We start from the raw sequence: 23122 nt of genomic DNA, 5'->3' as shown, positions 1-23122 counted from the left end.
ATCATTCGATTCATACATAAAAAGCTGTCTTATTCAACGTTATAAACTTGTAATCACTAGAACATAGTTTAGTTAATTCTAAACTTGTTCGCAAATAAAGTTAATCCTTCTAACTAGACTTTTAAAATCAACTAAACACATGTTCTATATCTATATGATATGCTAACTTAATGATTTAAAACCCAGAAACACGATAAACACCATAAAACTGGATATACGCCGTCGTAGTAAAATCGGGGGCTGTTTTGGTTGGGATAATTAAAAGCTAAGAAGAACTTTGATTTAAAAGCTATACTTCTGGAAAAATAATTTTTCTTATGAACATGAAACTATATCCAAAAATCATGGTTAAAATCAAAGTGAAAGTATGTTTTTCAAAATGGTCATCAAGATGTCGTTCTTTCGACGGAAATGACTACCTCTTTTAAAAATAACTTGTAACTTGTATTTCTGACTATAAACTTATACTTTTTCTATTTAGATCTTAAAGTTAAGTTCAATACGAAATCGTGGCCACTGGAATCACTCAAAACGGATTAGAAACGAAGAAATGGAGAGTAAAACAAGATTGATAAAAACTACTCATTTTACCTACGTGAAAGTTAGTAATAAATCTATTCCAACCATAACCTAATCAACTTATATTGTATATTATGTAATCTTGATATACCATAGACACGTATACAATTTTTTGACCTATTATGTCGACCCATCTATATATATATATATATATATATATATATATATATATATATATATATATATTGCGGAACAACCATAGACACTCTATATATGAATGTTGGAGTTAGCTATACAGGGTTGAGGTTGATTCCAAAAAATATATATATATATATATATAGTTTGAGTTGTGATCAATACTGAGATACGTATACACCGGGTTGTGGATTGATTCAAGATAATATTTATCGATTTATTTCTGTACATCTAACTGTGGACAACTAGTTGTAGGTTACTAACGAGGACAGCTGACTTAATAAACTTAAAACATCAAAATGTATTAAAAGTTTTGTAAATATATTTTGAACATACTTTGATATATATGTATATATTGTTATAGGTTTATGAATCAACCAGTGGCCAAGTCTTACTTCCCGACGAAGTAAAAATCTGTGAAAGTGAGTTATAGTCCCACTTTTAAAATCTAATATTTTTGGGATGAGAATACATGCAGGTTTTATAAATGATTTACAAAATAGACACAAGTAAGTGAAACTACATTCTATGGTTGAATTATCGAAATCGAATATGTCCCTTTTTATTAATTCTGGTAATCTAAGAATTAGGGAACAGACACCCTAATTGACGCGAATCCTAAAGATAGATCTATTGGGCCTAACAAACCTCATCCAAAGTACCGGATGCTTTAGTACTTCGAAATTTATATCATATCCGAAGGGTGTCCCGGAATGATGGGGATATTCTTATATGTGCATCTTGTTAATGTCGGCTACCAGGTGTTCACCATATGAATGATTTTTATCTCTATGTATGGGATGTGTATTGAAATATGAAATCTTGTGGTCTATTGTTACGATTTGATATATATAGGTTAAACCTATAACTCACCAACATTTTTGTTGACGTTTAAAGCATGTTTATTCTCAGGTGAATACTAAGAGCTTCCGCTGTTGCATACTAAAATAAGGACAAGATTTGGAGTCCATGTTTGTATGATATTGTGTAAAAACTGCATTCAAGAAACTGATTTCGATGTAACATATTTGTATTGTAAACCATTATGTAATGGCCGTGTGTAAACAGGATATTTTAGATTATCATTATTTGATCATCTACGTAAAGCTTTTTAAACCTTTATTTATGAAATAAAGGTTATGGTTTGTTTTAAAAATGAATGCAGTCTTTGAAAAACGTCTCATATAGAGGTCAAAACCTCGCAACGAAATCAATTAATATGGAACGTTTTTAATCAATAAGAACGGGACATTTCATAAGTCCCCCCAGTTTAATGACTTAAGCATTTGAAAATTGATTAAGTTGTTAAACTTGGAATAACGCATGCCAACCAAGTCTTCACGTTTTCCTTTTGCATTGGGAAGCACATCACAGGCATTAAATGATAGACGAATTTTACTGACATTATGATGATTGCGTTTTGCACAGCTAAAATATCACACGCGCCTCTAGCTGTAAAAAGACTTTTCGATGTACTCACCTTTTTATCTTGTCCTTACACGTGTGTGGCTGAAAACAAAACCCCCAAAATCACCACTGATTACAGCTGTTATATCTTTTTGCTTTTTAACCACCATAAACCCTAATCGATCATTTACTTTTACAACTTCCTTCTACAGTATTCATCTTCTTCCATCAATACCTTCGTTACTTCCTGTTTCATTCAGAACATTAATGGCAGCCATAAAGGATGTTGCAGCTATTCCCAGTATAGTAAATGAGAGATATTTAAGTGAGCTACTGTAACATTTTCCTAGATTAGCTGGTGTTGAACCAGTGATTCCTGCAATTAATGCCAGAGCCTACTCACCACCCCCTGGCAAGGTTGCTATTTATGGCCATTCAATCTTCAATTTTTGCTTACGTCTGCCATTTACACCATTCTTCTTAGAAGTTTGCAAGTTTTACGGTGTTGCTGTTGGTCAATTCGAACCAGCATCAATTCGAAAGATTTTGATTTTTGAAATGTATTGTCACGTAAGGAGCATTGAGCCATCCATTCGGATATTTTGCCATTTGGTACGTATAGCACGCCATGAAAATGGTTGGTTCACATTCAATAAAGTTCATGGGTTTTTGAAACCTGCACTTGATCATCCTGGCGATAACTGGTATGCTTCATTTATCTTTATTAATGAAGATGCAATTGATAAACAATACTCAGCTACTCGAGTATGGCGCAAATACTCGCATACCGTATCTGTTACCTTTCAAAAACTCGTCACCAAGGAAAACCTTTTGTTTAAGAGGATTAAGGCTGAACAAATCAATGATATTAAATATGGGGAACACATACTTTCGCTGACATCCGTAAGCCAAGATTGGGATATCTTACAAGGTTATGCATGTGTTCTTGCTGGGAAAAAGAGTAAGCATTTACTTTTGCTACATATGCTTAAATAAAATGTTCTGCTTTATTTATCCATTTAATCACTGTGACTTTTTAATTTTTTGCAGAAATTACTCCGCTTACCGCCATGCGGTCATCGGTTTATTCGCAGGTTACCTTTACTACCGAGAAAATTATTGATGATACTCCCAAAACAGATGTAATGAGGGAGGATGAAGATGATGAAGAAGAAGAAGACATAGGTATGAATTGAGTTGCCTCTAGAGAACGTCGTACCTCGGGTAATGAAAATGACAACACTGAATTATGCAAAATTCCATACCAAAACTTGTACTTGTTTTCTTGCATACCCAGTACTGGTGGATTTTATAATCCAAACCCTTCCTTATACTTTATGCCACCTTTGAAATGTTGTGAAGCATATTGGAACTCTTTTATAAATAACAATTTCCCTTTATCTCCAACAGCTAGTGCAGCACATCAAGACACTACATTAACAACTCTTCCGCCTTCCGCCAAGAGGAGAAGAACTGGTCAAATTCCTTCGTCATCCGCTCAACAAGGAGCTGGCCCTAGTTCTTCTCAACAACAAATTACGCTTCCCAATCTTGACACAAACATGCTTTCCTCCCTTTTAAAAGGACCACCGCATTCGTATGAAGATTTCATGACTTTTCTGAATGCCATGGTGTGCCCTTCACTAGCCCAATTCTTTAGCAATTTATCTGATGCAGATGCCAATAAAGTTAAGGCACAAAGTATCATTCTGAACATTGCTTCTGGTCTAAATGACCTTCAACGTCTATCTGACTTGCAAAACAGTGAAGTCACTACAAATAAGGAGCTATCTGCTGAAAAGGAGAAAGTGGCCAAGACTGAACGAATAGCCACAGAGATAAAGAGGGAATACGAGACAATGAAGAGGCATTATGAGAATTGCAACAATCAGAGGGCAGAATATAAGGACCAAGTCAAAGAACTATCTTTCAGAGAAAAGCGGCATCTGAGCAAAATTGATGAACTAGTAAAGGAGAACGAAAAAATGTTTGAGCAAAATAACATGTTGAAAGAACAGCTTAAAGCCAAATAGGAGAACGAAAGACGAATGATAACTGGCATTCCTGCGCTTGTAGAGTGTATCTTTAACTGTCAGGCATTATCTCACAGAATCTGTGAGTTTGTCCGCCTTGCCAAATCAGTTGAACAGTTAAATTTTTTCAATTTTATGAAGAGAAAACTACCAGAACTTCCAAATCCTCTGCCTGAGGTAATCACATCAAAGATTAATGAAAATGCCACTTTAGAAGCTGATGCAGCCGGTGCCTCAATAGAAAATATGAGGTTTTCTGATCTTGAAAATCTTTGTAAAAGGCCAGATGTAACAATAGATGGTGTATTGAATTATAGTCCACAGGATGAATGAAACACTATGTTGTTATACATCTGCTTTTACATAACACTTAATATTACACTTGGTTATGTATATTAGAAATATATGCTGTAACTTAGTAAGATTGTTGTAATGAACAATGCTCAAGATATTGAGATTGTACTTTGCAATCATTATAGTTATGAATATCAAAATCATATTCTCCGTCATACGCCTTCCGTCATGAAACTCATGAGAAGAAATTACGAATTACTTTCGCCTTTATATATTTTGCTGGACACTATGATCCATTTTTCGTTTTGCTCTGCATTTTGTGTATATAAGTTGTGTCATGACATTTTTTGTAGATTCGTTTCATCGCTTCGATGCTTTAGTGAATTCTACATGTCTCACTATCGATACAACCATTTTGAGTATGATTGCACTTCTACCACCGAAAGGATTTCTTTCTTTCTGCGGGTAGGGATGACACACAGCTATGTGACACCTGGGCTAAAAAATCCTTGGCCGGATAAAATTTGTGAAAAATATTGCCATAAGAATAATTGCTATTATTCATATTCTTAAAGAAACTTTTACATTTATGACTATATCTCATGCATTTGACAGTTGATCAAGCTGTCCATTCATATAGTGCTACACATAAAATTTCTTTAAATTCATTGCATTCCAAGCTCTTTCATATTGCTCTCCGGAAGGCGCAGCAAGCATGTATGATCCATTCTGATTTACTTTCGTGACCTTATAAGGTCCTTCCCATTTTGGGGCTAGCTTTCCAAATTTGATTTGCCTGCTTGCCTCATTATCACGTAGTACTAAATCACCTACTTCAAACTGCACATGCTGCACTTTCTTGTTATAATATTTTGCCATTTTATGCTTGTGATCTGCTTGCCGAATGGCGGCCATCAACCTTCTTTCCTCCAACAAGTTGAGATTCTCCCTTAACGCCTCAGAATTAGCCTCAACATCAAATGCCATAATGATTGCGTTGGCACACATATTTCAGCCGGTATCACTGCCTCTGTTCCATACACCAGACTGAAAGGTGTTTCTCCCGTGCTCCGCTTTAGCGTCGTCCGGTGTGCCCACAATACATTTGGCAGCTCATCCACCCATCCATTTTGACTTAGACCTAACCGTGCCTTAATGCCAGCAACGATTTCCTTGTTAGTAACCTCCACTTGTCCGTTCGCTTGAGGATGAGCAACAGATGTAAAATTTTGCTTTATGCCCAGCTCTTCACACCAACTCCGAAATGGATTTTCTGCAAATTGCTTGCCGTTATCGCTGACTATTTCATTTGGCACCCCATAACGGCATACAATATCATGCCAAACAAACTTTTTGACATTTTCTCCTGTGATTTTTGCTAAAGCCTTTGCTTCAACCCATTTTGTGAAAAAAACGATCGCTACCACCAAGAACTTAGCATTACCAATGCTCCTATTGAATGGCCCCACAATATCAATAGCCCATTTACAGAACGGCCAAGCGGATGACACCGGTATCAAATCATACTTTGGAAGATGCTGAATTGTACCATGCCTCTGACAATTCTCACATGTTTTTATGATTTCTGCGACATCCCGATAAAGGGAAGGCCAAAAATACCCTTGTCGCATGATCCGTGATGCCACAGTACGGAAACCGGAGTGTTGAGAACAAACTCCTTCATGCATTTCTTTGACCACTTTTAACGCTTCATCATCGGTTAAACATCTTAACAACGGACCATTGTATGACTTTTGATAAAGGACACCACTAACAATCTCATACATTGGTGCAGTCACTCTTATTCTTCTTGCTTCCGCCTTATCAACAGGTAACCATCCGTCATGCAAATATCTCAAATACGGAGTCATCTAAGTTTCCTTAGCTCCTTCAACTATTGCAATAATTGGTTTTCCATGTATTGATTTCTCCTTAAGTTCTTCAACCAACACTCGTTTGTGCAAATGATCAAAGGTTAAAGTAGCTAACTTGCTCAAGACGTCAGCTTTTTTGTTCTTATTTCGAGGGATTTGCACGACTTCAAGGTTATCAAATTTCTTTGAAATTGCTTCCACCAACTTTACATATTGCCTCATGGATGTATCTCATGCATCGAACGTTCCATTAACCTGCTGGGCGACAATTTGAGAATCAACATATGCTCGTAAATTTGTTATCCCCATTTCTACCGCTATGCGGAGGCCAGAGAGTAATGCCTCATATTCTGCTTCATTGTTTGAAGCATAAAAAAAGAATTTCAATGCATAAGTATACTCTTCACCGTCTGGACTTGTTAAAACTAGCCCTGCACCTGTTCCCTCTTCACTGGATGCCCCATCAGTGTGCAAATCCCACTCATGCTGTGATTGTGCCATTTTGTTGTCATACTCTACTTTTTCATTTGTCTCCAAGAGGAAATCTGCCAAAATTTGTCCTTTAACTGCATTTCGTGGAGCAAAATTGATCTCATACTCCCCCAACTCGATGGCCCATTTTGCTAAACGGCCAGATGATTCTGGACGTCGGAGTATTTGCTTCAACGGTTGATCTGTTAACACTAAGATGGGATGACCTTGAAAATATCTTCGTAAACGTCGTGCAGTATGCACAAGGGCATAAACCATACGGTGAAGTGGTGGATAATTTGTTTCACTAAGCTGCAACACCTTACTAACAAAATATATAGACATTTGCACGCCGTTCTGTTCTGCGATTAGGACAGAACTTATTGCTTCCTTTGAGACAGCTAAGTATAAAATTAGGGTTTCCCCCTCTTTTGGTGTTGTTAATGTAGGTAATGTTTTTAACAACTGCTTGATCTCTTGGAATGCATTTTCGGCTTCCGCCGTTCACACAAAATCTTTTTTATTTAAACAGCCCTTTAACACCTTCATGAATGGAAGTGACTTTTCAGCTGCTCTAGACAAGAACCTTGTTAATGCTGTTAGACATCCATGTAACCGTTGAACATCCTTCTTGCTAGTTGGTGACTTCATATCTTCAATTGCTTGAATTTTCTTAGGATTAGCCTTAATTCCACGTTCTGTGACAATATGATCTAAGAATTTTCCCTCTTCCACACCAAACGTGCACTTCTTGGGATTTAATTTCATGTTAATTTTTCGCAGAGATGCAAAAGTTTCCTGTATATCTCGTAACATCTTTTCTTCAGTATGATTTTTGATGACAATGTCATCAACATAAGCTTCTAAGTTTCGCCCAATTTGATCCTTAAATGCCATATCAATAAGTCGTTGATATGTTGCTCCTGCATTCTTCAAACCAAAAGGCATTTTCATGTAACAGGATATGCCCTCCGTCGTGTGAAAAGCCGTTTTGTCTTCATCTTTTAAAGCTATTGGGATTTGATGATATCCCTTAGCAGCATCTAGGAAATATTTGAATCGATATCCTGCCAATGATTCAACCTTCCAATCAATTTCAGGTAAAGGATAATTGTCCTTTGGACATGCTTTATTGATATCCGTGAAATCCACACACATCCGCCATGAATTGTCCGGCTTCCTAACCATGACCGGATTGGCTACCCACGTTTGATATTTGACCTCTCGCAAGATCTCAGCATCTACCAAACTTCGTACCTCATCACGGAGGAATTTGCTTCTTTCTGGCACCATGCCACGCTTTTTCTGACAAACAGGATGTATGTTGGGATTCACATTTAGCCTATGCTATGCAATTTCCCTTGGAACACCGGTCATATCAGACGGCTACCATGCAAAAACGTCTAGATTTATTGTCAAAATATTGTATAATTTTTCTTTACATTCGGCGGACAACGTGTGCCCAATTATGATTTTCTGATCTGAAAATTTAAGATTTGGTGAAATTGACCCATCATCGTGTATGATTGGCTTAATTACTGCCTTTGTTACTTGGGAACACTCAATTGACTTCTGCCGTTCTACATATAACGTTGCTACTCTGCCTGGCGTTGGAAACTTCATCATACCATGTACAGTTGACGTTACAGCTCCAAACGTCATTAAAGCAGTTCTTCCCAAAATTATGTTGTACTGTGAATTTGCTTTAACCACCAAGAACTCAATGTTGGCTGTGCGTCTTAGGGGTGGCTTGCCCAAGGTCACTTCAAGCACAATACTTCCTTCAGACCAGGACGGCTCACTTGTAAAACTTGCCAACGGCACATATGTTTCCTTCATTTTTTCTTGTACATCTTTGGGTAGCTGTATGAAGCAATGTTCATACATAATGTCTGCTCCAGCTCCTGTGTCAGTGTAAATGTTGCGTATTAAGCAATTAGCAACTCGCGCTTATATAACTACTGGACCATCGGATGGATTTGTGTTACACATAGAAGGAAATGATATTAATTGCTCTTCCCAATCTTCTAATACTTCTGCCTTCCTCCGTTGTCCAGCTTTCCATGGATGTATCATGCCCACTTCTATGGGTATGAATTCGTTATCTTCGCCGTCTTTATCAGTGTTGGTGAGATGATTCGTCTTAATAATGGATGGCGCCATTGTTAACACCTATTTCCTTATGAGGTAAGGCTTAGTGTGTCAACAAGATACTAGAAGTAATCTAGCTTTAGGAGGGTGGAGTGTTGCCGATTGATTTTTACCCTCGGGAAATAATCCCTGCAGACCCGGTTCACAAGTGTAGAAACTTGTGGGGTGGCTTAATCAATCTGTCGTCCGTAGAGCGTAAAAGTGCTAGCCGGATGACTTCTAGTGAGAGAAAGTAGAGAGAGAAAGAGAAGTGAAGTCTCAGCTCTCAAAGTTGTCAGAATATCTGAACTGTGTAAAATGACGACCCAAGGGGTCTATTTATAGTGTCAGATCCACCAGATTGCTTGGGGACACGTGTCAGATGATGATACGTTCTGTTACTTGTGATCCGAAATTTACGCTGAAAGGGCCGTTCTCCGGCGAGGGCTTACACGCTAGGCGGCCTTCAGGGCTTACGCATGACGGAGCAGCCTGTACAACGGAGAACGCTGGACGGTTAACTCCACAAAACTGTTATTTCCAGCCTTCCTGATGTTACTTTTATGCACCCATTATGCCTTTTATGTGTGTATACGATAGGATACACCATTAGGTGGCCAGGTATGAAAGCCGATATTGCTAAATATGTAGGAGAATGTTTGACGTGTTCTAAGGTCAAAGCTGAACATCAGAAACCATCAGGTCTACTACAACAACCTAAAATCCCGGAATGGAAATGGGAAAACATTACCATGGATTTCATTACTAAATTGCCAAGGACTGCAAGTGGTTATGATACTTGTTAACACATATTTCCTTATGAGGTAAGGCTTAGTGTGTCAACAAGATACTAGAAGTAATCTAGCTTTAGGAGGGCGGTGTGTTGCCGATTGATTTTTACCCTCGGGAAATAATCCCTGCAGACCCGGTTCACAAGTGTAGAAACTTGTGGGGTGGCTTAATCAATCTGTCGTCCGTAGAGTGTAAAAGTGCTAGCTGGATGACTTCTAGTGAGAGAAAGTAGAGAGAGAAAGAGAAGTGAAGTCTCAGCTCTCAAAGTTGTCAGAATATCTGAACTGTGTAAAATGACGACCCAAGAGGTCTATTTATAGTGTCAGATCCACCAGATTGTTTGGGGACACGTGTCAGATGATGATACGTTCTGTTATTCGTGATCCGAAATTTATGCTGAAAGGGCCGTTCTCCGGCGAGGGCTTACACGCTAGGCGGCCTTCAGGGCTTACGCATGACGGAGCAGCCTGTACAATGGAGAACGCTGGACGGTTAACTCCACAAAACTGTTGTTTCCAGCCTTCCTGATGCTACTGTTATGCAACCATTATGCCTTTTATGCGTGTATTCGATAGGATACACCATTAATAACAAAAAGAAATGGGCCGGAGTTCCTCTCGGAAGCAATCTCTTTATCCGTCGAACAGAGAGAGGGATGACTTTCTCTACTATTGTGAGTGTTTCACTCGGGGTGGAGAAATGATTTCTCTTTATTCTAGGATAGAGGAATGATTGTCTACGCCTCACCTCCCTCATACCTCACGCATGTGGGATTGGGCCTGTTGTTGTGATATAACAAAAAAAAAAGTTATTAAAAAATGAGTTATGTGGTTAATTTGTAATGAGAGAAAAAAGTTAAATACTATTAAAGTGGAAAACTATGTGATTGATTTGATAATAATAATAATAATAATAATAATAATAATAATAATAATAATATTAATAATAGTGAGTAGTTATTAGATAGTGAAAATTGTGTGGACGATTTATAATGAATGAAATTTGATGATTAAATTATAAAATGTGAAAAGTTGATGATAAGTTTATAAAAACTATGAAGGTAACTATTATAAAGGGTGTGGTTGAATTATAAAAAATAAAAAGTTTGGTGTAAGTTTGTGAAGCCTTTGAAATTCACTATTCAATTGGACTATATCATTTAGATATATACTATAATATAATTTACAAATTATAATATATTAATATACTAATATAATAATAATAAAAGTATTTTTAATTTAGTTGAACATATATTTTACGTTTGTTTTTAATTATTTAAATATTAAAAAAAATAAAAAATAAAAATAAAAGAATGGTGTAACCGTTGAAAGTGTTTAGTCCTGAATTAATGAATTAGTCTAGAAGGAAATGCTGAGGTGGCCAACCTGGACTTAGATGTACTCCGTTGGGGAGCTCTCTTATACTGATAACAAACTGAAGCATTGGTCAACGCTGAAATTTGAGGATTTTCTCTTTTGTCCTTATTGTTAGTTTAAGGTTTGTTTTAGGAGCTTATTCTAACTTGATGGTTTGATCTGGATCATTAATTGTAGCAATTTTGTACCTGCATCTTTAATCAACACTTTGGAAAAATGAGAGAAAGGGAATATGCATCACTCCTGTTATACTTTTTTCAGGTAAAAATGCTTATCATTGTATTCGCTTTTTGTGATAATTTTCTGCTTTATTTTAGATTAATGTTGTTTAAAATTTCAATTTGTGACTAGATTTGAAGTAGCATATCATATTGAGAAAAACTTTCATTTGGTTTATATTGTTTTCTCACTGGTAAGAACACATCTTTTTATCTATTCGTTTACTCCAATTTCATACTATTATATTACAGTACTTTCCGATTTTTGATTTGTACTTTTGTAGTTGTTTTATGGAAGTCTGCAATATATATGTTTGATTTTATCAGCTCATGTGTTTTGCTTGATTAGTTATGTTTAAACTCTGTTTTGGTATAAACGTGGTGTTTGTTGTAGTGTACGATGGTGGTGGTTTATTGTTTTAGTATTCACATGTATATGTGTTTTTTTAGCAATTGTGGATGCTTAGGAGATTATGCTTTGAAGAAAGTTGAAGTCAATCACTATCTGATATTGGTTGGGTTTTACCCCGTCATGTGTTCACTCATGGTCAAATGTTCGTATTTCGAGAGTTAATATTCAAAGAAGCTAAATGTACTTAATCTAAGAGTGAAATGAATTTTGGCAGTACTACAAAAATGTGGTTAAGGGTGGTTAATCTCTTGCTTTCGTCTCTATTCCTTTCTTTTCGTTTTTTAATTTATGTTACTGCTGCTGCTCGATCTCTGATTCAGGTTCTAGGGGGGCTAATTGGGCGGGTCTTTGAACAAGGTCGATCATGAACTGAAATTAATGTAGAGAGGTACGCTTGCTATTTTAAAAGATCAATTATGACTTTGATGTATGTAGATTTATGTGTTAAAAGTGCATTTGACATTGACTTATAATCAATTCTTTTCATTTGGACCATAAAGATTTTGAATTGATTCATTTGAGTATTTTATAGTACCTATGATCTGCTCGATTTGCAGGGGGTAACTGTCAGGACGAACCATAGTCATGGTGATAAATGATTCATTAGGGTTTGAATATGGTGTTGCAAAAGCGGTTGAAATATGGATTTAATGGCTAGCAAGTTACTTTTAAAGGCATCAAACTATCAGATCAGCCACAATTTTTGTTTTAATCTCATGGTTTTAATCTTTCTACATAATCAAGCACTTATATTTGTTTCTTATGACAGAGGAGGGCTCCGTTTTGGTTGAATAAGAATTGTCATGCTGGAATATCAATGATGCTATGAAGGGACATAGGAAGGGAAATGGTTTCAGAATTGGATAGTATGGTAGTATTGAATCTTGGTTAAGTTGGGTTTTGGTTGAAAATTTAATTCAATATGGTCAGTTTAGAGGTTTTTGGCATTAGGATGATTGTTATGAACTTATGATAATGGTAATGGATTGGTTTAGAACTTATGATGGTCATGAGGTTGATGAGTGGGATGAGATGAAAATTAAGAAATACTTTTTTTTATGGAATACATTTTAGAAATATGAATTTCTATTGTAATAGGTGCAAGTATAATAGTGGAGTATAGCAACGATTTAGTGGGTTTTTCTATGACATTAGTAGTGATGGCAATGGCCACCCGATCCGGTGGATATCCACCCGATCCACCCGCTACGTAATGGATATGAACGAACCTAAATGGATATGGATATGGATACGGATATGGATGAACCTAAATGGATATGGATATGGACATGGATGAAAAGTTTCATCCATGGATATATCCATTACCACCCGAAATACATATACAAATACATAAATATAGATATATGTTTACATATTTACTATTACAAGTTCATTTACCGTTATATTTATATTTTGCTTTCAACATTATAATGAAATAACTATAATATATTACAATAAAACACGCATATCTAATAAAATAAACTTACAAATTTCATATTTAATTTTTCATAATCCATGTGTTATAGTAAAATTTAACAAATTTTGTTATATCTTCGACAAAGATTACACATTCTTATATGTAGATTTTAAATATGTCATGTTATATTTAATTCTGCTATACTACATTTTTATTTTAATCGCCTATTAGAAAATATCATAAAATTTTGTTAATATCCATTGGATATCCATTAACCCGGTTAATCCACTGGATATGGATATGGATATGGATATGGATGGATGACCTGAAACTAAACGGATATGGACATGGATGAACAAAAACTAAATGGATATGGATGTGGATACGACATCACCCGCTCCATATCCGATCCATTGTCATCCCTAGACATTAGTACTATGTAATGGGGAGTATTATTGCAAGTCTTTATGAAGTCCCACTAAAAACAACATTTATGTAATAGGGAGTATTTTTGCAAGTCTTTATGAAGTCCCACTAAAAACAACATTCTGGGTATATAGAGTAATCATGTAAATATTTATGATGTAGACGATATACAAATTTTCTTGCGGGTATATTCAAAAATAAAGCTAGGGTAGGTGCGAGTCAAATTAATCATCATTATAGTGGATTGCAATGGGGAGTGCGATATGCACTGGGTAATTTAAATTCACTGAGAATGATACAATGGATTAGGTGCCGTTTGTTTAAAATTTAATGAACTTAAGACTTAATGATATAAAATTGACTTAATAAAAATATAATGTTTTAATATTTTAAGTCAGGAAAATGTGAATTTTCAATCTTTTGATGCCATAATTCCTTTTATGATACCCTTCAGTTATCTTTAAAAAATATATTTTACAAATATTTTTTGTCAAACCCGTGTAATCACGGGTCATAAACTAGTTCTTTGTTATATTGAAGTGGAACACAGAGTTTAACATATTTTATATATCAACCGAGTACTTTATACGAGAAACAAAAAGTAACATCAAAATAAAGAATCCAAAGTACAAGTTATAGATCAAGCAACTTAATTAATAAGCAAACGATATGGTTGATGTCTCAGCAAACGATTTGGTTGATGTCTCTGAGCTCTGCAAAATAATTTTAAACATTGGCATTACTCTGCAGTCGAAAATAAGCGTCCATACCAACTTTTCTTCTTATCATTCTTTACAATTGGTGGTATTGGTTCAGTTTCTATGCTTTGCACGTTACTCTTTAACATCATCTAATAAGAACAGACACGAGACAAAAAAAAAATCATTAAGTCTAACAGCAATAATCTAAGAACTAAAACTTTACATGCATATAAATACATCTGAGTAAAAAACAATCGTCTCCTAAATAACTTGAAAAGTGATAACTTTTTTTTTTTTTTTAAAGGGATTTTATAGATTTGAATTTTTTTTTTTTTTTAAAAGCAAGTTGTCGGCATCACCCAGAGTGGGACTTAACCACCTTCGCGATTATTTGCCACACACGCACACACTTTCGGGAGGAAACCCGAATCGCATTGCAGGAACCCGATCCTTAAACCATCCCAAGGGGAAGGCGGACCGGGTTTGAATCCTGAGTGGATCCGGGAGAAAAACCCCTCGGGGTCAATCTAGAGCTCCATATTTCGAGGAGATTATTTAAGAGGGTGAGTTGAGCGAGGCTGGAACTCACGACCTCAACCCCGGCTCCAAACACAAGGAATGGGGATACCAATAGGCTAGAAACGCGGTGGTTTATAGATTTGAAAATAAATGTTACCGTCATGCGAAGGATTTCGTCTATAGGTGCAGCATGGTTGTCTTGAAACCACTTAGTCATGTCCGCAATAGCATTCTCCATTTTCATCAAGTTCTCTGAGTTCATCGTCTTCTTTACATTATGTTCTTTAAGCTTGTTATTCATTTTATATATGCAATCCTCTAATGCATTGTATGCATCCACTTTCATCTTGAACTTTTGATCCTCAACTTTGTACCTTTGAGCATCTTTAACCATCTTATGAATCTCTTTCATGGACAATCTTCCGTTTTCGTTAGTAACCGTTAGTTTCTTTTTCAAGCCAGTCGATAACACCTCGGCCGTAACTATTAGGATACCGTTAACGTCCACTTCAAAGTCCACCTTTATTCTAGGAACCCCTTTTGGTGCAAGTGGAACTCCATAAACCGTTAACTCCCCTAACAAATGGTTATCTATTGATCTAGTCCTTTCGCCTTGATACACTTTAAATAGTAACGAAGTCTCGTTATCTTGATGTGTCGTAAAATTCTTTGTTTTCTTCGTAGGGACTTGAGTGTTCCTCGGGATCACAACGCTAAAAACTTGCCCTGTTACTTCTACACCAAGTGACAAAGGTGTGACTTCATGTAGGACCACATCCGGAACACTTGTATCACTTTTACCGCTTAAGTTAGCAGCCATAACGGCAGCACCAAACGCAACAGCCTCATCAGGGTTCACGCTTTTACAAAGCTCATTACGATTAAAAAACTCTCGCAACATTTGTTGGACCTTAGGGATCCTAGTCGAGCCACCGACAAGGATAATTTCATCTACCCATGATTTATCAAGATTTGCAGCATTTAAGCATTTCTCTAGAATATCAATGCAATTATCGAAAAAACTCATGTTTAGTTCTTCGAATTTAGCTAGAGTAAATCTCATCGAAAAATCAATTCCCCCGTGTAAGCAATCCAATTCGATTGACGTCTGAGTAGTTGATGAGAGAATCCTTTTTGCTTTCTCACAAGCAACTTTCAACCTCCCTAACGCTCGTTTGTTTCCCGACAAATCTTTATTGTATCTCCTTTTGAACTCTCGAACGCAATGATCCACCATCGAATTATCGAAATCCTCACCTCCGAGATGAGTGTCACCAGAGACCGCCATCACCTCAAAAATCCCGCCTTTTTCAATGGTGGATAGCGAGACGTCAAAAGTACCTCCACCCAAATCAAAGATGAGAACATTTATCTTACCAACAATTTCGGACTTATTGTCAAGTCCGTATGCAATTGCAGCTGCTGTTGGCTCATTGATCATCCGGATGACGTTTAAACCAGCAATAGTGCCAGCATCCTTTGTTGCTTGACGTTGTGAATCATTAAAATAGGCTGGGACCGTTACAACTGCATTTTTAACAACTTTTCCAAGGTACGATTCAGCGATTTCTTTCATTTTGCCAAGAATCATTGATGAAATTTCTTCGGCCAAAAATTCTTTTTCTTGACCGTTGTATGTGACAACAATCTTGGGTGTGTCTGATGGCCCATTTATGACCTTAAATGACCACAACTTCATGTCTTCCTGTACTTTTGGATCAGTATATTTCCTTCCAATCAACCTCTTAGCATCTGAAAATGGACATTTGTTTATGCAAAATAGATAAATATTTTGTATTAATCGAGGCCCAGTGTTACCATCAACATCAAAGTTTGATTTTACTCAACTTTGCACTGTTAATCTGGTTTTTCAACAGATACTTATTCACAAGACTTGCTGCTTTTCGTTCAATTAGTTAAAAAATCATAAACACGTTTCAAACCTCACTAGCATCATATTTTGGGGTGGCCAGAGAAAATAATTGAAAATGGGCAAAGGATAAGATTAGGCCACGTGCATCCGAGTAAAATATACTTTCCTTACCCAGGTAGCCTTAGCAAAAAAAAAACAAAAAAAACCTTGTTCGTTTATGGTTCCCGCCAGGGTGTATTTAATTACTTACTTGTTTGATAATTATTTTAGTCTTGAAGATAAGTTAAAACTAAACATATACAAACAAAGTTGTTCATATCGTTTCTATTTACAAGTATACATATAGAATTATCTTTAGGACAGTTTACATAATTTATTTTTCGTATTACAGTTTACAGTTGATCAAAATAATAAGAAGTATGAAATATGGTAGACTGACCAAATATGGTGTTAGCAGGGTTCATGGCCACTTGGTTCTTGGCACCATCACCGATAAGACGCTCTGCATCACGAAAAGCAACAGTCGAAGGAGTGGTTCTGTTTCCCTGATCATTGGGTATGATTTCGATTCGATTATGGATCCAAACGGCGACACATGAGTATGTTGTCCCTAGGTCGATGCCGATGGCAGGGGCTTCATTTACATTTTTCTCCATTATTACATTCAATACCCAAACTAAGATGACTCAATACTTGTGCACCATTTCTATTTATATTGACTTTTGAGTTAGTGACATTATTTTGGCAAACACAAAATTTAGATGAAAAGGTCATAGAAAAAAGTAAAATAGGTACAAAAAGTCGTCTCTTCATATGATAAATAAAGCCAAGAAAACTTCCATGAAATTAGTTGGTAACTTCTTGTACGTTGAAACTGATCAATTAATTGTATTGGTTGAATGTTCTTATCCTATAATAAATAAAATAATAATAATCTATGTACACGTATACTTATTTACATATACTTCATTATATACATATACTTGCCAATAATAATCTGAGAGCAGGTGTAGTGTTCTTAGTTATAAAATAGTATTGTTTTTGTAATTGTAATTCCATAATACATTAATTGTTTACAAATTACAACTAAAGAAATGGAAATAATGTTTTGGTGTATCGGACCTACTTGTTTTAACATGCATATAAAAGTTATACATTTTGACCCACTGCCAAACCTCCTCAGCCCGCCCATTTTACCACCTCCAATGTGCCTTTATGACAGTTGGGTGGATGCAACGAAGTTCTTTTTTTAGATGCAAGTTGTGAGCATCACCCGGATCACCCGGAGGGTATTAACCACCTTCGCGATCATTTGAAACGCACGCACGCGCTTTCAGGCGGAAACCCGAACCGTGTTACACGGATCCGAACCTTAAACCATCCCAAGGGCAGTGGGGTCGGACCTTTATCCTAATTATGGGTCGGTAAAACCTCCCTAAGGACTTTTTAGGAGACAGGGGTTCATACCTCTAACCTCCTAATAGGTAAGTTGTGGGCAGTATAGCAATTCCTATCATCTTGAAGCATGCAGGTGTGAATGGTGTGATTACGCATTTGCAATGGAGCTTGCGTCTCTTTTGTGTTTCTTACATCCACATTATTATGTTTCAATGGAATGAATAGTGATGATGGCGAAAAACTAGAAATTAAATTAAAAAGATCAGAAGATCTTAAGTGTTACACTTGATACAGACCACCACTGTCTGATTGACTATATACCCTATGATTTATAGTACACCACATAATTGATAAAGACGACCGTTATCTACATGTCTTATTAGCTCGAGTCTTTAGCCCCATGATGTGTCCAGTTTAAGTAGTCTATTGTGTTCAGTTGTCTGTTTTAGGTTCCTGCAACAAACAAGTAATCAAACAAGGAAAAGATTTCTCGTGTGAAATATAAGATAAAAAAGAAAAGTTTAGATTTTGTGATGATTTGATCAACATTGTTAACCTGCATATTATTAATCAATCTTTTTGAGTCTTATATTCTTTAAAAGAAAAGGAAGAACACGCGTTTACAGTTTACCTCTGTCAACAGTTGAGCATCAGTTAAGGGTTTGAGCTGGTTGTTCTCTATGTTGCTTAGCAAACGTGTTACAGTTTCAAGACGAGAGACACTGTCAACACAATATACAAGTATTAATTTTATATATTAAAAAAAAAAAAAAAAAAAAAAACATGCACAGTTACAAATAGTCCAGCATGAGACTCGAACTCACAGCCTCAAGGTTGAGGTTGATGAGTTACCTTACCTCGATATTGATACCGCTAGGCCAAAGGCCCTTTGGTAACACAATACACAAGTTAGCCAGACTTGACATGCTACTGATAAATAAAGCACTATAAAAATAAAAAAGTATTTTATTTTATAATTCAAATGTACCTTTGTAAGCCATGGTCCATATGTTCATCTACAGATGAAATAACCAAAGGCATCTGCTCCAACACCCTTTGAGTATTCTTTATGGTTGTTGTTTTAGCTAAAAGGTTTTTAGGAAGCTTTACAAGATTGTCCTACAAATCAAAATTTTAAATAAATAAACAAATATAAATATTAAATATATACAAATAATAATAAATCACGAAAACTAGTAAAAATTAATCAAAATATATCAACAGCTGCAAGGATAAATGTCTTTTAAAAGATGTATAATTATTAGTGCAAGTAACCCTAACTAATCGCCACAAAGATAATAATAACAATAAATAATTGAAGTGTAATTAAAATAGATGAAAATGCCTGAGAAGGAGAGGATTGAAGCATGATGTGAAGGAGATTTGAAGTGGAAAGAACCGCCTGTGTGATTTGATCCGTGACCATTGTTTTAGCTGAGTTGTCTCGTGAATGAGTTTTTCCTTTTCCGGCGACAGGTACTGCGGTGGCCGGAGGCGACGGAGAAGGGAAGGAATTTGACATAGCTGTGGCCTTGTTGGTGCTTGTGTTCTCGAATCTTTCTTGTGTTACAATGCTAATATAGGAGGAGTCCTTTGTGTGTTTATCGGACTAAACCGGATTAGACCGGATTGATTCAAATCGATATGGTGTTGGCCCGATTTCTGGTCATAACCGACTCCGAAGAGAACCCATAAACAGGGATAGCTTGTAATCGAATAGAATAATTAATGGTCTGGTCTCAAATTGTAACCTTTCATAAATGATGAAAATAATGGGGAGTATGTTGGTGCATAATTGTAAATCACTAGTTCTCGATTTTTAATCGTATAATTTGGTCTATAATACTTAATGAATATTGTGACTATTGAATACGGAGTATTAGCTATCATACGTGAGATGTCTCAAATCAATAGTTAAACTGATATGACAGTCGATCAACTATGACCACTCGAGAGTCCAGGTCGGTGAAAGTTTATCTTCGATCGACTAACCAGACAGTCGACCGAGTGTCTCTGCCGACAGTATATAAATGAGTTTATGCCTCAATTGTTAGGTTACGCATCATACTTGAAAGAACCCGTTCATATACATTATAAACGATTCACAATAGTTGATTACATTGTGAGGTATTTTACCTCTATATGATACATTTTACAAACATTGCATTCGTTTTTAAAAGACAAACTTTCTTTACATCGAAAATTGACAGACATGCATACCATTTCATAATATCCACTATCCAACTATAAATTGATTTAATAATAATCTTTGATGAACTCAATGACTCGAATGCAACGTTCTTCGAAATATGCTATGAAAGACTCTAAGTAAAATCTTTAAAATGAGCAAATGCACAGCGGAAGATTTCTTTAACACCTGAGAATAAACATGGTTTAAAGTGTCAACCAAAAGGTTGGTGAGTTCATTAGTTTATCATAATCATTTATTTCCATCATTTTAATAGACCACAAGAATTTCATTTCCAGTTCTCATAAATATATGTCTCATGCATAGAGACAAAAATAATCATTCATATGGTGAACACCTGGTAACCGACATTAACTAGATATATATAAGAATATCCCCTATCATTCCGGGATCCTCCTTCGGACATGATATAAATTTCGAAGTACGAAAGCATCCGGTACTTTGGATGGGGCTTGTTGGGCCCGATAGATCTATCTTTAGGATTCGCGTCAATTAGGGTGTCTGTTCCCTAATTTTTAGATTACCAGACTTAATAAAAAGGGGCATATTCGGTTTAATAATTCAACCATAGAATGTAGTTTCACGTACTTGTGTCTATTTTGTAAATCATTTATAAAAGATTGCGCATGTATTCTCAGCCCAAAAATATAAAGGGTAAAAAGGCAAATGAAACTCACCTTACTGTATTTCGTAGTAAAAATACATATAACGTCATTGAACAAGTGCAAGGTTGGCCTCGGATTCACGAACCTAAATTAATTATATATATTTATATGTTGGTCAATATTTGTCTAACAATTTAGGTTATGTCATAGTGTACCACAATCCTAATGCTCGAGTCTAATATGCAAAGTCAACAAAAGTTAATTTGACTCGAAATGATTTCCAAAATTTATACATGATTATTATATAGTTTAAATATCGTCGTTTTATATTTTTAAATATTTTTTAAAAGATTTAATAGAGTCAATAATATAATTCATTTATTAATAAATAAAACTTTATATAAAAATATACTTTTATATATCTTAGATAATAAAATTTATAAAGTTTATTGAATATCATAAAAATGTTATGATAGATTTTATTAAGGTAATTATATTATTTGTATTACATTTTTATTTGATATTGATAATAATAAAAGTTGTATTATTTTGTAATAATAATTATTATTATTCTACTAATAATAATAACAATATTTATATTTATGAAAATGGTATTATAATGATATGATAATTCTTATTAATAATAAAATTTCATATTAATAATGATATTCTTATTAAAAATAATAATTTTTGTAAAGATGATATTTTTAAAATTATTAATAATACTTTTAATAATAATAGTGATAAAAATAATGAAAAATGATAATTTTATCTAAATCAATAACTTTAAATTTCATCATGATACTCATACTCATTATTTCCTAATCGATTTGTTAATAGTTTTTAAATCGTCTTTTATATCGCGTTCACTTTAATGATAATAATAGTAATCATAATAATTAAGTGTTACTAATATTAGTTTTAATAATAATAATAATAATAATAATAATAATAATACTAATACTAATTATAACTTTAACGATGGCAACGATATTAATAATAGTAAAAATAACAATTTTTAATGATAATACTTTTTATTGATAATAATAATAATAATAATAATAATAATAATAATAATAATAATAATAATAATAATAATAATAATAATAATTAGATATAAACTAGAATGATGATAATAACGACGATAATAATAATTATTTTTAATAATAATTCAAAAGTTCAATTGACAATAACTTCTAATCCGTTCATCGAAACCATTCGATATCTAAAGGAAAAGTTCTTAATTTTTCGCTACCTTTCCAAGGACATGCATATCTTATACCTTATCTCAACCGCATATGTAACTAATTCAGGATTCAACATATCCTATCTAATGGCAATATCAAAAATACAAGCATGCATAATCCTATATACTCGAGCATTAGTCAGGGATACACTATTAATATGTAAAAATTAAATTATGAGTGCTTACGTATCAATATTGAGATTCAATATTGCAGGACAGTACGTAGACGTAACGGAGATGATAAACACTAGGTTGACCTCACGAGCATAACCCCCGAACATTACCCATAACCTCCATAGTTGTAACCCATAATTTCCTTAGCCCTATCCTACTCGAAAAACTCATTTTGAAATCATGCGGGCAGAACCTCGTCGTAGTATTTTATGTATAATACTAATAATACATAATACTAATAAGATTAATAATAATCTTAATCTTAATAATAATAATAATAATAATAATAATAATAATAATAATAATAATAATAATAATAATAATAATAATAATAATAATAATAATAATAATAATAATAATAATAATAATAATACATATACTACGAGAGAGAGAGATAAGATATATGAAAACTGGAACCAGAAATCGAGCTTTTAAACTAATGTTGCCCACCTAACCCCCCCATGCAATTGCATGGGGTTTGTGTGTTAAAACCATGCAATTGCATGGCTAAAGATTTATGGCCACATGCGCATTTTCTAGTCTTGCCGACACACACATTCTGTAGCGACCCGACCAAATCATGTTTGACGGCGCCGACTACTTAGGTCCCGTTACGTGGTCATAAGTCTTTATCATGACGTTTGACCAAAATATGTCGCATTTATTTCATAAGTAAAAGGATGTTTCAAGTTTACAAATGTAGTTCAAAAGATTAGTTACAATACAAAGTTTAACGCACGAATGAAACCTATGCGACACAATTTAAAGTAGTCAAAAGACGCTCCAACTATGCATGCATACTCGACATCCAAGCAAGTATCAAAAAGAGTGCG

General features: G+C 34.9%; 2 protein-coding genes and 1 long non-coding RNA gene across 4 annotated transcripts; 1 reads left to right on the top strand and 2 right to left on the bottom strand.

The window, feature by feature from the left end:
• The first annotated feature begins 11243 nt into the window (after positions 1-11243).
• LOC139855463 (uncharacterized) lies at positions 11244-12832 on the top strand. Of its 2 annotated transcripts, XR_011761456.1 has the most exons (4): positions 11244-11352; positions 11443-11503; positions 11760-12109; positions 12279-12828. It is a non-coding gene; the product is annotated as an uncharacterized lncRNA (long non-coding RNA). The 2 variants fall into 2 exon arrangements; XR_011761455.1 differs by having other exon boundaries at positions 11443-12109; positions 12279-12832.
• Positions 12833-14104: 1272 nt separating this feature from the next.
• LOC139852161 (heat shock cognate 70 kDa protein-like) lies at positions 14105-17401 on the bottom strand. Its single transcript, XM_071841386.1, has 3 exons — positions 17097-17401; positions 14942-16536; positions 14105-14414 (listed from the first exon to the last, which is right to left on the bottom strand). Exons 1-3 carry the CDS (start codon positions 17311-17313, stop codon positions 14304-14306), a joined length of 1923 nt encoding a protein of 640 aa, XP_071697487.1. The 5' UTR covers positions 17314-17401; the 3' UTR covers positions 14105-14303.
• An 882-nt stretch (positions 17402-18283) lies between these two features.
• Positions 18284-19815, bottom strand: LOC139855755 (tobamovirus multiplication protein 2B-like). Its single transcript, XM_071845005.1, has 4 exons — positions 19401-19815; positions 19044-19174; positions 18687-18777; positions 18284-18508 (listed from the first exon to the last, which is right to left on the bottom strand). The coding sequence occupies exons 1-4, from the start codon at positions 19575-19577 to the stop codon at positions 18488-18490; spliced, it is 420 nt and encodes a 139-aa protein (XP_071701106.1). The 5' UTR covers positions 19578-19815; the 3' UTR covers positions 18284-18487.
• Positions 19816-23122: the final 3307 nt, after the last annotated feature.

This window comes from Rutidosis leptorrhynchoides, chromosome 6 (genome assembly GCF_046630445.1).
Source record: "Rutidosis leptorrhynchoides isolate AG116_Rl617_1_P2 chromosome 6, CSIRO_AGI_Rlap_v1, whole genome shotgun sequence".
NCBI classification, from domain to species: Eukaryota; Viridiplantae; Streptophyta; class Magnoliopsida; order Asterales; family Asteraceae; genus Rutidosis; species Rutidosis leptorrhynchoides.
This window is presented reverse-complemented; position numbering and strand designations above follow the sequence as displayed.

Excerpts from the sequence above, each read along its gene's own strand:
- LOC139852161 (XM_071841386.1), bottom strand. The coding sequence starts at position 17,313 with ATGGAGAAAAATGTAAATGAAGCCCCTGCCATCGGCATCGACCTAGGG. Across the intron at positions 16,537-17,096 it reads CCCTGCTAACACCATATTTG|ATGCTAAGAGGTTGATTGGA; the intron begins GTCAGTCTACCA and ends GTCCATTTTCAG. Across the intron at positions 14,415-14,941 it reads ACGAAATCCTTCGCATGACG|ATGATGTTAAAGAGTAACGT; the intron begins GTAACATTTATT and ends TGTTCTTATTAG.
- LOC139855755 (XM_071845005.1), bottom strand. The coding sequence starts at position 19,577 with ATGTCAAATTCCTTCCCTTCTCCGTCGCCTCCGGCCACCGCAGTACCT. Across the intron at positions 18,778-19,043 it reads ATGGACCATGGCTTACAAAG|TGTCTCTCGTCTTGAAACTG; the intron begins GTACATTTGAAT and ends TTGTGTTGACAG. Across the intron at positions 18,509-18,686 it reads ATGCTCAACTGTTGACAGAG|GAACCTAAAACAGACAACTG; the intron begins GTAAACTGTAAA and ends TGTTTGTTGCAG.